The sequence below is a fragment of the Eutrigla gurnardus genome, assembly GCF_963514095.1.
Source record: "Eutrigla gurnardus genome assembly, chromosome: 6".
Lineage (NCBI taxonomy): Eukaryota > Metazoa > Chordata > Actinopteri > Perciformes > Triglidae > Eutrigla > Eutrigla gurnardus.
Genome location: NC_139920.1, coordinates 1,937,663 through 1,954,522, shown reverse-complemented (window position 1 = coordinate 1,954,522; position 16,860 = coordinate 1,937,663). Strand labels below are relative to the sequence as shown.

The 16,860-nt window shown below is 43.0% G+C and overlaps 1 protein-coding gene across 1 annotated transcript; it reads right to left on the bottom strand.

The window, feature by feature from the left end:
* Positions 1 to 12,756: 12,756 nt before the first annotated feature.
* Positions 12,757 to 14,384, bottom strand: LOC311015255 (THAP domain-containing protein 6-like; the record flags this gene model as incomplete). Its single annotated transcript, XM_084012384.1, is given in 6 exon segments — positions 12,757 to 12,827; positions 12,939 to 13,026; positions 13,028 to 13,150; positions 13,512 to 13,613; positions 13,840 to 14,032; positions 14,182 to 14,384. Coding segments are annotated over 6 exon segments (657 nt in total). The 5' UTR covers positions 14,262 to 14,384.
* Between the last annotated feature and the right edge of the window lie 2,476 nt (positions 14,385 to 16,860).

The window sequence follows — 16,860 nt, the reverse complement described above, 5'->3', positions numbered from 1 at the left end:
GGACAGATGCTCTGCTGCATTAGCATGTAAACAGCTCAAAGGGTCACACACATTTTCTGCACTTGCTGGTGCCCTGAATGACATTCACACAGAGTACATCATCCGTGACAAGATTGTGCCTACAAGCAGGGGCATAGCCATCATTTCAGAAGTGAGGGGGACAAATTGTTCTGAGGTCTATTGAGTGATTTATCATCCTCTCGCATTCAATTGCACCTCTCCTTAGTGGCTAAAGAACCACATAACTACAAACAGCACAGCACCAGGGGACCGACTTTAGTTCTTTAGAATTATATACTATCAAAATCTAAAGTCAAAATCTAAAATCTAAAGCTGAGTTGACGGAATGACTCTCTAACATCTACAGGGTAAGTAGCCAGATAATAAATGTGCGAAGCAAAATTTTTAAAAATAGAATTAAGAATAGTAGTGGTGACATAGCTGTGGAAATTAATCCGCAAAGTCACTTTTATGCTATCTATATTTTTTTAAGCTAGTTATATTCTCTTCTCACCTGTGACCCTGCATGATCATCCTTGCTGGCCTCTGGTCCACTTTCTCCTCCCTGACGCTGCTCTTTCTATTATATAAAGATTAAAAAAATATGTGCAAAACAATAGTGAGCACAAGTTCTGTGCATAAATTAAGGAGGAGTGGGTATATTTCTAGGTGGTAGAGTAGCCAAAAATTGTAGTCAAGTAAGAGTGTTGTTACTTTAGAATAATATTGCTCAAGTAAAAGTAAAACGTATTTTGCAGTAAAACAACTCTCAAGAGTACAATGTATCCAAAAAGTTACTCAAGTAAATGTAAAGGAGTAAATGTAACTAGTTACTACCACCGCACCTAGCAAGCGATTCAACATAACTAACAGTTAACAATTGTTAACTAGCTTAACTTGATAGGCCTATATTGACATGTATTAATTAGACATCATTGAGCTAAACATTATCTACATGCAACAGAAATACTCAACTTACATGGTTTGTTTGGAAAAACAGTAAGGTTTTTTGACTCTCGGCTGCTGGTTTGCTGAACATGGTGAACAAGATCTGAATCAATGTCTGTGTGATTGAAATCACAACACGACAGCGGTGTTTGCTGCCCGGCTCTGCCTGCTCATGGTGCGTTCGAAGGCGGCTCGGAAAAACGCGTTTCCACGTGTTAAAATGAATTGAAGGGTTGTAATGGCTGTAAAAAAGTGCGGGGGACAGAGGGCACAGATACGGGAAGTGCGGGGGACATGTCCCCCGCGTACCCAGCGTCCGCTGCGCCCATGCTTACAACCACTGATAATGGCTCCAATTTTGTCAAAGCTTTTCGAGTCTATGGAGAGCCGGATGAAAATAATAACCAGATTCCAGTTGAGGAGGCAAGGGCGAGTGAAACGGCAGAAAGAGAGAACAGTGAAAGAGAGGAAGAGGAGGAAAACATTGACCATCTTGAGTTTGTTGAAGCAGGAACCTTGTTGAAAGAAGATGACGGTCTGGAATACCAACTGCCAAAGCATCATTGCTGTGCGTGCCACCTTCTGAACCTGGTGTCAACAGTTGATGTTTCAGAGGCAAATTCCAACTCCATCTACAAACAAATCTCTCGTTCAGCATTTTCAAAGTGCTGGAGTCTATGGAACAAAAGTGGAAGATCCACTACAGCTGCTGAGAAAAATGCAAACTCCAGCTCTTGAGGCCAAATGAGACAAGGTGGAATTCTCTTTTCCTGGCTGTGGAGAGGATTGTGAGGATCATGAGAGAACAAGGAGAAGGAGCCGTTACAGCTGTGTGCAGTGTGCTAAAAATTCCAATGTGTGTAGCTTACATTTTCACACCTTTATTATTAATTAGTTAATATTAATTCCATTACATGTGTGCAATATGCAAAAGTCATGTGTTACATTTTTGATTTTTTGTAACCACGGATGTTGTGTTTTAAATTTTATTTCCTGATAGGTTCACTCCTGCTGAGATTGCTTTTTCTCACAGAATATGTCAAGACAATGAGCCCATTTGCAAAAGCAATTGATCTTCTTCAGGGAGAGGCCAATGTGCAGATGGGATGGCTGGTACCCAAAATAACACTTCTCAAGACTAAGCTACAGAACCTTCGACTTTCCTCCAAGTTCTGTGTGCCTTTAGTGGATGCTCTTCAAGCTGGACTTGAAAGGCGATTTGGGCAGATGCTTGCTGATCCAGAGCTGATTGCTGCAGCCATTCTCATCCCCAGATTCAGGACATGCTGGACAAGTGATGACTACACCCTAAAACTTGGTATGTAATGAAACATTTGCTAATGAGATAATGGGGGAAATTTTGGAATCTGAATTATCCATAACATACTTGGTAATTGTCAACAGTAACAAGGCAAAGTCACATTAATTTCAACAAATAACAATCCTATGCTAAGTGCTGAAAATTAATCCTGCCTCAGCAGCATGCAAGAGGCTTTTTAGCACTGCAGGGCTGATTTTCAGACCCAAAAGGGCACGCCTTGATTCAAATAAAAGACTTTTGGTAGAAAAATAGACTTGATTAAACTTGAAGTTTCCATGATCATAATGTTTCAAGTTCTGTTGCTGAAATGGAAATCTGGGTTTGCATATTGCTGTAAAGTAAGGCATCAAACTGCTAGTTTTTTTATATATAGTAAAAGAATCACATTCTGTTAAAAGTAATTCATGGTTCAGTATGTACCTGTTACACTTGTGTTAATATACAGCTGACATAATTTCAAAACCTGATTAATCTGTAACATGTTAAACTAAAAATATTGTTGACTTTAAAGTCAAAATCCACTTTGGATGCATTCATTGCCTTTGTGTAATGCTTGATCCCGTTACATATCTGTGTTTTGGGGTCACGGTTCAGTACGTTTTCAGTACAAAGAAAAATAAAAAAGGTAGAAAATAACATTGGTCTTTTGTTATTAAGAGTGTAAACATCAAATATGGCTTACTAGTCATAACTATTACTGATTACAGTTCGGTTGTGCTGATGTGGAAAAAGAAAACAACCTATAGTATTCAGAGTACCAAAGCTGTTAACGGTTATCCAGATGCTCATGCAGTACCTCTGATCAGTTCAATCTTGACTATTCTGTCTTAACTTTTTTCGTTTAACAAAATTATCAAAAGATGTATTTTGTTTCATTAATGGCAAAAATTCATTTTTACTTTTACTTTGAAAGTACATTTCAGAGCCTGTACTTTCTTACTTTTACTTGAGTAAAGGAGTTGAGTCAGTACTTCTACTTTTACCAGAGTATTTACACATGTATCTGTACTTCTACTTAAGTACAGAATATGAGTACTTTTGCCACCTGTGCTTGTTGCCATAGTAATGGCAAACATCCGGTCAGCTCCGTCTCTTCCTCTGCATTTTTGGTGTATTTTTGTAGCAGAATCAGCGCCACATATAGGCCTGAAATATGTACTACAGCGCGCTGAGTCGTTTTCAGTGGATTCGTCTGGATGCAGATTTTCTTGAAATGACGCCAAGGAAAAACAGAGAAAAAAAGTTTGTTTTGGTACGTGTGGACGGCCTCTTAGACTCATCAATGAACCTATCCCCATCCTGCATGTCTTTGGAGTGTGGGAGGAAGCCGGAGAACCCGGAGAGAACCCACGCTTACACGGGGAGAACATGCAAACTCCACACAGAAGGAACCCAAACACGACCAGGGAATCGAACCCGGGACCCTCTTGCTGTGAGGTGAAAGTGCTACCCACTACACCACCGTGCAGCCCTATGAAACTATTTTACTATATTAATTTAGTGGAACATAGACAAATACCTAAAATGATAATATACTCTAATCCTGCACATTAAACAAAACAATGGTTGTTATAAGAATTTTGTATAACCACATGATTTTAGTGTTTTAATGACTTTAGTATTTCCACTGATGACCTAAACAGGGCCTAAAGCTATCCTGCAGAACAGCTAACCGTTATCAGGGGCCCTCTGCACATGATGTCTTGTATCACATGTTGTCAATGACGCGTTATCTCCTGTGCCTTTAAAAGACTCAAGTCACAACAATGATTTGAGCACTTCCTCTGTAGCATCCTCACACGTTGTTGCACTGTAACTGCTCCTCTTGTACAAGATTAAAGTCAGACGTCGACTTTACTTATGTCTCCGATCTCCTCCTTGGGTGAATTTATTCGTTTACGGAAAAATTATTTTAACATTGGTGGCATTTGGCAAATAACCAAAAGTGAAGATACCATATTTTGGCACAACTGCGACAATTTCTAAAATTGACCAGCAGATGTCACCCTTTCCATAACCTCAGAAGGAATTGAACTCCAACAAACAGTATTAGCCCAACCAACTAAACTGTTCCTTTATCTTTCCAGCATTGTGCTAATTGCATGCATGCATGTCTATCTTAAGCAGTGGATACATTACATGCATATGCCTTAAATAAAAGTTCTGAACTTGTAGCGTAGAAGCCTCTCCCTAAGTAGAATAAAAGGTTGGGCGCCAGACAGCAGAATAGTAAGTTCAGACTGTCACTTTTATATTATGATTTTTATGTTAAACGATTACTTCCTAAGGGAGAGAAACCCAGCAGCTCGCTTCCCTGCTACATACGTCACATCATCTAATCAGCAAAAATCAAACACATCAAACTCAAGGAGGTTAAGGATGGTAAAGTAAAGATTCTTATTGTCTCTCAGACAGCCATCAACATCATCATCATCATCAAACAGTTTAACGAATTAATCAAATTAATCAGATCAAGCAGGATAAATCAGGAGGTAAAACAGTCAATTCACAGAACTTAAATTAAACGTAAATATGCAGACTGTTTCCTTAAATAAAGTCTCTGCTTAACTGAAGTCCAAGAGGGTGTATGTATGAGTGTAGGGGTGTATGTGGGGAGGGACAGGGGTTTGTATGTGAGTCTTCAGGGGGCCAGTCCGTTCCGGGGAAGGCGAGGGAGTGTGGGAGTGAATGCAGTTCAGTTCAGTTCAGTTCATAGGAGGGTGCATGTAGGTGTGTGGGGGAGGGAGGGGGAAAAGAGAATCCAGTTCCGGGCAGGTAGGAGATGGGGTATGTGTGGGTCAGGTAGGGGAGGGAGAGGGAGAGAGAGAGCAGGAGTAATTCTCAGGTCAGACAGGGAGAAGCCAGGAGAGTTTGGGGTAAAGGGGACTTATCTGCTGATACAGGGGTACACGGTTGTCCTCCGACCCGGAGAGAAAGCCACGCCTGAGTCCGAGCAGTGACAAATCCGCCTGCTCCAGGGATTCAGTGCAAAGGTCAATCCATCCATCATTTACCTTAACAAGTTTAACACTGAAATAAACTCTCAAACGTAAGCTATCCAGCCTTTCTACAGTTTACACATGTTTCCACAAGTAACTAAAATTAAGTAATAATTGGATGATATTTTGTTTCTTGCATGCGGAAAGTTAAAAAAAAAACCTAATATCCTAATGTATTTTCCTAACTGAAAGGGAATTCTGACTGCCTCAGGAAATAAGTTGTCCTGAAGCCTGGTGGTATGGCAGCTTATACCTATGGAGCGAAGCCTGTGAGCTAGTTCAGGCAGATAACCTGAGCTGCACCTTTATACTTGTGTGATGAGTGTGTCATTCTCCAATAATCTTCTCCCATTCACATCTTCCCCATTTGGCGGTCTACTTAAAGCTCTAGTCTACGATTTTTCACTTGAGCCAAACTTTAGCCAATAGTAGCCATCCGGTCCGCATGGCTACTATTGGCTAAATGTTCACCGAGCAGTTTGGGATCGGGGACGTACTGCAGTCGGGGTGAGAGAGAAATCCGACCGGCACCCGCTGCATTTACACCAATAATGTTTCATCATTCGTGGCCGTAATAAACACTATTACTGCTTTGTACATGTTGTGGTAGTCCCGGAGTTCATAAGCGGAGGGAATGTTCCCATTCATTGTCTATGTAAGAAGCTGTGCAATGCCGTTGCGGATCAGCGAGTTTGAGAGACTTTTTTCGAGAGACTTTTTTCGAGAGACTTTTTTCGAGAGACTTTTTTCAAACCTTTCAAATGGTAGACTAGAGCTTTAAGCTACAATATTTCCCATCTCCCCCTGTCGCCTGTCATTGCCTCTGCTGCCATGTTAGTACTGCAGACTACTTCGTCCAAACTCATCTCTGCTCATGCAGTTGATAGCTTACCTCTTAGCTCTCTCAATCAGGGTCGTTTCAAGGAATTTGGGGGCCCATGCAAAATAGACATGGAGGCCCCCCTACAAAGAGTACACCCCAAACCCCTCTCACCAAGGTGTGAAGTCTGATGTAATACCAACTCTGGTGCCCTATTGGCTGACAGCCCCAGGAAACCAAGGGGCCCCTGGGATACGGCCTTGGGGTATAAAGGTCAGCGTCCACCTTTAAACTCTCTCTCTCCACCTTAGCACACCGCTACAACAGGAGATCACCGCACCGCAAACTGTTTCTTCATCCAAGTTACCAGCGAGAAGGATAACTTCTAAGCCCCGTTCTCGTCTGGATTCAATCGACCGCATCCTCCGCTGCCGCACGAGGACCTGCCGCTGCGTGACTCGCGAACCAAAGCCCCATCGCTGCCAGCGTGCCAAGAAACTCAGCTACCCGCACAGGACGGACTCAAGCACATCGACCAAAGTGAGAGGCTGTTGTCTGGGCAGAGGCATAGGTTCGATACTGTAATATATGCTTGCAATTCTTGTTAATGTGTTTTAAGTTTTGACCATGGACCGCCTGCTTTCTATATTGTTGTTCTTGAGTGCTGATTGTGTACCCACGCCGCTGGGTTTATTCCTGTAACAGTGTTTGGTTTAACCTCGGACACATTCACGAGTTCCATAAGCAAGCTACTATCAGTTAAAAGACCGGGGTCCCGCCGAACGAACGGCAGTTCATTCGTCGAGCTCCCGTGTGAGAGTAACACACTTACTGACCTTTGTGTATTGTGAGGACCCATCTCTTTCGTGCGCATTTCCTGCTCCCCTTTTTGTTCCTGCTAACACATACACACCGCCCCCCACACGTATACTACGTTCAGTTGTTCCGTCTCTTAACGCTAGGTGAAATAGCTCCACCCAGTGGCTGCGTCCTGCCATCTCTCTCTCTCTCTCTCCCCCTCTATTCTATTCTACGTTCAGCTGTTCTGTCTCTGAACACTATGTAGCTCCACTTCACACCATCTCTTGTTATGGACCGAGTTTGATCTGAACCCAAGAGCACAACTCAAACCACGGATGATAGTGAATAAGGTCTTTTTAATGAGAAGCAAGGTGAAAATATACAAGAGGTGGGGGAGTGGTGCGAGGTCCCAGGGTCCCGAGGAGTGACGAGGGTGAAGGTGTTGTGAGGTTCGTCTTCTTGTGCTTACTCTCATGCAGGGAAACACTGGAGATGAGACGGCATGCAGGCTGAATCCACAGGTAAGCAAGGCAGTTTCAAACAACAGCTACATTTTGTCTAGAGAAAGGAAGGAAGCTGCTTTGGCTCTTGTTGGTAAGTCAGAAACTAATTGTAGATTTGGGTTTAGGAATTCTGTGAGTAAAGCTAGTTGTAACATTTAGTCTTGTGTTGATAGCTTGTTGTTTAAATTCTTGTGAAGCTGTCTATACTGAGTGGGCAATCAGCTAGTTTCAGCCAGCTCAGCTGTAGTCAATAGACTTGATTGGAGGGAGGGGCCCCAGTCTGTGCATTAGGTAAACTGAGCACTTAAAAGGCTGTCACTACAGGGTCAGGACCATAGACATATATACATAGACGCCTCATAGACTGACGCTGCCTATTGGAGCTGACGTATCAGCGCGGCCGCCATCTTGGCTGGGTCCTCAATGCGCCCCCAGTGCATTTACTTCTACTGAGGAAGGTGTAAACCCCGACCACGTTAATCACAACTCCCCGAATTTTTACCCGATTTTCACACGGTTTGGTTTGTTACAAACAGCAGAGATTCAGTTATGATACAGGACTAGGGTTGCAAAGGGGTGGAAAATTCCCGGTAAATTTCCGGAAAGTTTCCGGTAAATTTCCACGGGAACTTAAGCTTGGGAATTTTGGAAATATTCCATATTTGGAAACTCTCCATGGGAATAATGGGAATTATGGGAATTAATGGGAATTTAGGGGAACTAACTGGGAATATATTATATCCAAGCATAAATATGAACAGAAGTCATAAGAAACATCCATACAAAATGTTTTCAACAGATATTTCAACAGATTTATTTGAAAGTAGAACAGAACATGTTTTAATTAGTTGTTTCATGGGTGAAGTCAAAAACAGGAATGTTAGGTTCAATACTCCCAACCCCACTCATTCAAAAATGGAATGGAATGTTCCCGTTCATTGTCTATGTAAGAAGCCGTGCGATGCCGTCGCGGAGCAGCGAATTTCGAGAGACGGAGCGCCGCCGCCCGCAAGCTTGCGAAAATCTTTTAAACTGACCGATGTCGATCTAAAATAAAGACAGATTCAGCAACTGCATAGCTTATTTCTTTCCTAAAATGTTTTCAGAAACACATTTTAGTGAACTATTTTTGTAAAATAAGAGGGAGGTGGGAGGCTGCGAGGGGAGAACGATACGAGCTCGGAGGAGCACAGAGGGGAGGGGTGCATGTGTGTGTGTGTGTGTGTGGGGGGGGGGGGGGGGGGCTTTTTTCAAACCTTTCAAATCGTAGACTAGAGCTTTAATAAAATAAATATATTTCCCCATAATAGCATCAAAACTTACTTCACTTTGTTTAGTCCAGAAGCTCAAATGTGTGCCTTCAATAGTCTTTGTGCTTCAGGCTCAAAAGTGTGGTCCAGTCTTCTAGTGATCTTCTGTACATGTGATGGAGGCATGCACAGTGCCAGTAGAGGGTGTGGTCTCAATAGCCATGCACTAAGCAGTGTGCTCTGTGCATGTGGTTTAGGAATGGCATGGATATTCAAGTGTATTTGAATGGCATCTGTTTGTTTTAGTCAAGATAATGCTACAAAATAACTCCTCAGCTATATTTAAGTCCCCTTTGAAGAGCCAACCATCAATTTTAAAAATTCCCAGTTTATTCCCGTATATTCCCATAAATTCCCATTAATTCCCATTAATTCCCATAAATTCCCATGAAAAGTTTCCACTTTTGAAAATTCCCGGAATTTTGCAACCCTATACAGGACGCTGTTAAAAACACATGCTTTCGTGCTGAAAGACTTTGTATTACGCTCTTTAACAAAGACATATGGTATGGCATATTGATAAATGTATAAATTAATTATTTTTATATTTTAATAAAGAAACAAGTTTGATTGTTCATTTGAATTTATTTTTCTCTGTCTGTCTCTCTCTCACACACACTCACTCTCTCTCTCTCTCTCTCTCACACACACACACACACACACACACACTCTCTCTCTCTCACACACACACACACTCTCTCTCACACACACACACTCTCTCTCTCTCTCTCTCTCACACACACACACACACACACTCTCTCTGTAAAGAACTGTAAAAACAGTATTGGATTAAACATCACATTCAATGGTGGTAACAATCTGAAAAAGTTTGTAAGATGTACTGTATCAGGAGACATTTTGACTTACCACTTTAGGAAAGCACAGGTGTTAACTAATAACATTAACAATGACTCGGTTGTATCTTGGTGTATCAGTAAGAGACAGTGTGATAGTGAATTGCTACATGGAACACATGTGTACACATAGTTTTATACATTTTGTTCTACGACATAAAATACATAACTAGGGCAGGGTCCACACGTACGCGGCTATTTTTTTCCCTCCTCCGCTCTCCAAAAATTTCCTGTCCACACACAAAAATTCTCTGTCAATATGAAAACGCAAACACAGGCTGTGAAGCGATGTCAAGCGCACGCCAAAGCAACAGGTGGCGATATAACCTCTACTGTAAAGCCAACTTGGCCTGACGTAATTACCAGAAAAGGCACAACAACAACAATGGCGCCTCGCAGGAGAGTCATATGTGTGGACTGACACACATATGACACTATCACACACTATCTCTCTCTCACAGAATCTATTCAAAGAGAGTCCTCACAAGGCTTGCAACTGGGGCTGGGGAGCTAAAACCCTTGAAAAAGAACTGTTTTGCACAGCTTCTTGCGTGTGCTGGCACTCTGTAACGCCAGGGTAGTTAATTTTGCGATGTGGTGCAGCCTTACTTTGTGAAATACAGACACCACAAATGACACAAGCATGAAATGATGGTTCTCAATTCCAAATTGGGTTTCTGCTATGTGCTCCCTGAGTAGGAACACATCCTCTGAACCAATCTCTGCCCGAACGAAATGGTTGACAAAGGACACACTGACAACTTGTGTTTGTGAGTTTTGGCGAATCACACGCTCTGCTGCTCTGACTACCTTCACTGTTCCCTCTGAGGGGATCATCAGCCCACCATTGTTTTTAAGTTCAAGCAGGTGGTAGCTCTGGTCAAAGGATGAGGGTACAGCAGCTGTGACAAGGCTTGCACGACACACCTCACAGGACAGTTTTTTCAGAACTTTTCTGACAACAAACCCTGAAATGTAGACCAGGGCATTGTCCACTAGACCACCAAAGCGGGTGGGCAGGTAACTGTGGTCACATATGACTGCAGAAATGTTTGCAAACGGGGACAGGAGCTCTTCGTCTGCCATTAAAGCAGAGTACATGTCTGCAGCTGATAGGGACACAGTTTCATCTTGTGCTGCCACGTTGCCTGACCCACTTGGTGAGACACCACAACGGACCATCAGGCGGCGGAAAAAATCCCCTGGAACTGCCCTGCAGTGGGATTGTTATTCCAGCCTCCTAAAAAAAAATCTAAAATATTTACACACTTAGATTACAGAGATGTTTAATGAAGACAGTCAGAGTCATAAAAGATATATCTTCTGAGGGTAAGTAAGGAAACCATTATATATAACCATTGTATAACCATTGTATGTATAACCATTTTTCCCCACAGGTAGGCTATTAAAGGTAAGTAAGGTAATAATAACTGTATAACCATGTTTCTTCCACAGGTAGGCTATTAAAGGTAAGTAAGGTAATAACTGTATAACCATTTTTCCCCACAGGTAGGCTATTAAAGGTAAGTAAGGTAATAACTGTATAACCATGTTTCTTCCACAGGTAGGCTATTAAAGGTAAGTAAGGTAATAACTGTATAACCATTTTTCCCCACAGGTAGGCTATTAAAGGTAAGTAAGGTAATAACTGTATAACCATTTTCCCCCACAGGTAGGCTATTAAAGGTAAGTAAGGCCAGTTAAGAAAAGCAAACATGTCATACACTGCCTCACACGGCATTCACACACAAAAGGTCTTCATTTTCCAATTATTCAACTACCATGAAACTTGGGGGTCTGTCTCAACTGTATAACCATGTTTCTTCCACGGGTAGGCTATTAAAGGTAAGTAAGGTAATAACTGTATAACCATGTTTCCCCACAGGTAGGCTATTAAAGGTAAGTAAGGTAATAACTGTATAACCATTTTTCCCCACAGGTACGTGTCTGATATGCCGTTTACTTTAGGGGGTGGGTTACTTCATGAGGTGATAACCACCAATAGTTGACCAGTCTGAGAGGTCTATCACATCAAAACATACTGTAAACTAGGGATGTATAGGTATAAAAAAAAAGACTAATTATAAATGTGAAAATTCTACCTGATGCTCTGACAGAATTGAACAAAAGCTCCAAGTGATCCTGACTGAAGCGGTATGTGCAGACATAACGCTGAACTTGGAGCAGGTCAGGAATCATCATCAACAATGTGTCCATGTTGATGACAAAGCCGATGACTGACAGATACCTTCAAAAGAAAACGTTTCATCAATAGGATCATGGCAAAACAAGACACCTCAAGAGCACCTAGTAATTGTAGTTATTGAAAGACGTTAATTGCCTTTCTACAAATATTCATAACATGTACTGCAACACAACACATGGTGACAGAGATAGCGGCAGCAATACATGTTTTGCTCCAATAAAGTCCCCTGATTGGTGAATGATTTAAGTGCACTACAAATCTACTGGGTGAAAAATTACTGGGTGCTTCTTGAAAGTATAAGTCAGTGTCAGGAATAACTAGGAACTATATTAAAACTGAACAAGGAGAACTTAAAAACAAGAACATGTCATACATACCATTTGACACCTCTATGACCTGAAAAACACTGAACACAAGAAGATTCCAACATGCAGAGACAAACATAATAAACAGGAAGAAAAAGTGCAATACAATATATGCTCCTTAAAGCAGGAGGGACTCACATTACCTCCTGCCTCTGGTTTTGCACACAGCAACATCATATGAACATACATACCATGTTTGACGCCTGTCCTGTATGACCTGAAAAATACTGAACACAAGAGTCAACATAAACAAAACTGCAGACAGCAAAAAGATCCAAACAAGAGAACAGAGCATCTTATGAACTTGATGCATAGCAAGAGAACAGGGCATCATATTAACTCATGATGTTGTGAACTTTTCATGGAAACCATTCACTATTTTAAAAAACCTCTTTGTTTGGTGGAGGGGTGTGCCATTTTTCATCACCAGGCTGAGCAAGTATTTCCTGCCTCTCAACAACAGCTCTACTCTCTCTGTCCAATTCAAAGCACCCAGGGGAGCTTTGAATCCTTTCGCACGTGGATTGCGGCTGTTCAGGACGTCAAACAACCTGTCAATCATCTAAAAAAAGCATAAGGCTCTGTTAACTGATATATCACCCCAAACAGTGGTAATCGTATCATGGAGATCAAATTATAAACTCTCTCTGGTCCTTCGTGTATTCGTGGCCCTGCTTTGAAAAGAGGTCTATCTGAAGATCTGAAATTCAGTTAATACAAACTAGTTAGTAAGTTTCCATGAAATAATACATTTATAAAGTCTGAGTGTAAACAACATAACATTCAAGGTTGTATTATCAATTTATTTTACCTGAGTCGAAGTCCAGCCTTTCTTTCAAATCCTCATTGATAAGGTTCTCTTTCTTCAGATCTTCCAGAAGACTCTTTACAGTTTTTTTTTGCTCTCCGTTCTCGGGCCTTTGCATTTTGCTTCTCCCGCTCTAGACTCTCCACTCTTGCCAAAGCTTCACTGAGTCTGGCCTTAAGACGAGTAGGAGAGGTGGGCAATGCATAGGAGTGGTCCTAGTAGAAAGAAGGATGAAAATATTTTCAGTGATGTTTATATCATACCACTCACAGGTGTTTGGTGCATAGCACTGCATATGTGCAGGCACACATTCTTAATTTCATACCCGTAATATCACTGCCAGCACCATGAGTATGAGAAACAGAGAAAGGGTGCGTGTGTGTGAGAGAGAGAGTGTCAGTGAAAGGGGGTGTGTATGTGTTCATCTGTGTATTTATTTATTTATAACATATAAAAAGTGTGGTATGCGAGTATGTCTGAGAAGAGTTGCAGAAAGCAAGGGAGAGATTTTGATATGACCAGAGCCATGATGCTCACAGCTGTATGAAACATATCAAATAGCCCACAAATACTCACATCATTGGGCTGAGGTTCACTTTCAGGGAAATGCTGAGAAAGGTCCACTGGTAGGCTCTCTTCAGCTTTCCTTGAAGTTTGTGTGTTCCTTGTCACTACATGCTAAAATATAAGAAACGTAATACTTAAAAACAACTTAATCAAAAACACTTGAAAAGGTTTTAGTATCCCACAGTGTATTGTAATACACAATACATCACTAATTCCTAAACGTGCAGAAAGAACTAACGGTAAAAAACAACGTGTTTAGCAAAGTGTGATATTAACTTTTGTTTTACATATGATTCATAGACATCTCTGTTAGCATGTAGAGTAAACATACACCTACTCTGAGAAGATGAGATGGGAAGTTGAAGACAGACGGGGTCGCACCATCTCTAAGCCTGACAATCTGACTCGTCCTGTCAAAATCATCAGGCTTGAAGTGCTCACTACAGAGCTTTGACGACTCTGTCGCAACAAAATCCTCCCGTTTAATAGCAACTTCCCATTGCCTCCTCAAGCCTGTATCACTGGGAAACCTTCAAAATGTGAAGAAAAAACAAAACAGCAAGAGACAATGAGAGAGAGTACCAGTTCCTGCTGTAACAACGTTACACGTCAGTGACGTTAGTTACGATGACAAAATGTTATAAATGGTAAAATAACCAAAATTATTGTTCAATCTTACTTGTGAAAGGTAATCCCACGCGATCTGGTATCAATACTACGCCGGTTATTGCAACCGTAAGCTGCACAAAATACCGGCATAGTTGCTCGCTCTCCGTTGACTCCGATTGACTCTGGTGCTAGCCTGGAGTGAGGAGACCCATCCAATATGGCGGCGACGCTGGGTTACGTTCCAGCACGCTATGCGGCGTCTATGTATATATGTCTATGGTCAGGACAGCCGAACGAAGACAAGGGAGTCTATCTGCGGGAGTCCATTGAGGTAGGCATAACATCTCAATCCCCTCCCATCGCAGCTCCCAGTCAGGACATCACACTGGAGAAGATTTTACCAGAGATCCCTTCGCTCGAGGCTGTAACCCATCCAATCTCTGCTACCCACCATTCTCCACCGGTAAGGAACTTGAAGTACTAGGGGGGCTGTGGAACTGCCAGTCTGCAGTCAAGAAGGCGGACACCATTTCAGCTTATGCCTCCCTGCAGACTCTCCACTTCCTGGCCCTTACGGAGAACTGGATCACCCCAGAAAACACTGCCACTCCAGCTGCCCTTTCAACTGCCTACTCGTTTTCACACTCCCCAAGACGAACAGGGCGAGGAGGAGGAACTGGGCTCCTCATCTCACCCAGATGGTCCTACCAGGTCCTTCCTCTGGACCACCTACCCCGATCTGCACTTGAATTCCACGCCGTCTCTGTCACCCTTCCTTTCAAGCTCAACATCATAGTGATCTATCGCCCACCCGGTCCTCTCAGTGACTTTTTAGATGAGATGGATGCCCTCCTGAGCTGCTCCCCTGATGATGGCACACCACTCTGATCATAGCACTGTTGCTCTTAAGGTATTACTTTACTCAGATGAGGACCTAACACTTGTTCTATTTTTAGCTCTTACTTTATTGGCAATGATACATTGTGGTTTCTTTGTTTCCTTCTTTTGACAAATGTACTTATTGTAAGTCGCTTTGGACAAAAGCGTCTGCTAAATGACCTAAATGAAAATGTACTACTTTGGCACGGCGAACATGGGCAGAGCAGGAGAGGCACAGAGGCATTAGCTACACAAGCTGGTCATGAAAAAAGGATACTTACAGGAGTATACAGGATACTTGCAACAGAGAGAGCCAGGATGAGTACAACCACGGAGACTGACGAAACAATCTGGCAGAAAGCAGGAGGGAATCCAGAGGTTTTAAAGGGCGTTGTTTGCAGAGTGGATTCACCAGGCTGCTGCCTGTGGAAGGAAGACCCCGCCCACATGCAGAGACACACCCACACACACAGAACAGACAGGGGGAGAGACACAGGAGGAAAACAGACAAGGAACACACACACACGGGAAAAGGGGCAGGGCTGCCATGATAGGATCATGACAGTACCCCCCTCAATGACCGACTCCCGACGGTCTACCAGGCTTGTTGGGATGTCTTTGGTGAAAGTCAGTGAGGAGAGAGGGGTCCAGAATGAGCCCCCGAGCAATCCAACACCTCTCTTCGGGTCCATATCCCTCCCAGTCGGCCAGGTATTGATAGCCACGCCCCCTGCGACTAACATCCAGAATGCGGCAATCTTGATTGTTTGTTCTTAACTGAAACCTGGTTAGATCAAAATAACAGTGCTGCTGTTCTTATTGAATCAGCTCCTCCCAACTTCAGTTTTATGTTCTCCTCCACACCCTCCCTCCCTTGGGTCTCAGTAAATGAGCTTGTTGACAATTTCAATGTGAAAATTATAAATAGTGATGCCATTGCGCCCACTAAGCTGAAACTGGTCCCTGTTGGTAAGAACAGAAAAAAGAGTGTCGGAAAGCTGAACGTAGGTGGCGTAAAACAAATCTCCAGGAATATGATATTCTACACCATTCTCCATCGGTAAGGAACTTGAAGTACTAGGGGGGCTGTGGAACTGCCAGTCTGCAGTCAAGAAGGCGGACACCATTTCAGCTTATGCCTCCCTGCAGACTCTCCACTTCCTGGCCCTTACAGAGACCTGGATCATCCCAGAAAACACTGCAACTCCAGCTGCCCTCTCATCTGCCTACTCGTTTTCACACTCCCCAAGACGAACAGGTCGAGGAGGAGGAACTGGACTCCTTATCTCACCCAGGTGGTCCTACCAGGTCCTTCCTCTGGACCACCTACCCCGATCTGCACTTAAATTCCACGCCGTCTCTGTCAGCCTTCCTTTCAAGCTCAAAATCATAGTGATCTATCGCCCAGCTGGTCCTCTCCGTGACTTTTTAGATGTAATGGATGCCCTCCTAAGCTGCTCCCCTGATGATGGCACACCACTTGTCGTCCTCTGTGACTTCAACATCCACCCGGAAAGCTGCGCTCATCTGAATTCATTGACTTCTTCTCCACATTTGACCTCATAATCTCCCCCTCTCCACCCACCCAATGGGCTGGGAGCCAACTTGACCTTGTCTTCACAAGATCCTGTGCCATCTCGGCACTCTCTATTACTCCGCACAACTCAACTTTGATGGCCTTACCAGCTCTAGCCCTCTCACCTCATTCACGCACTTTTTACGTCTAACCGTGCCACCACCTGCTCCCTTGACCTGATTCCCTCCTCTCTTCTCCAAGACATCTCACACGGCATCTTGCCATTCCTCACCACCCTGATCAACTCCTCCCTCACCTCAGGTGTCCTTCCAGCGGCTTTTAAGATGGCTAGAG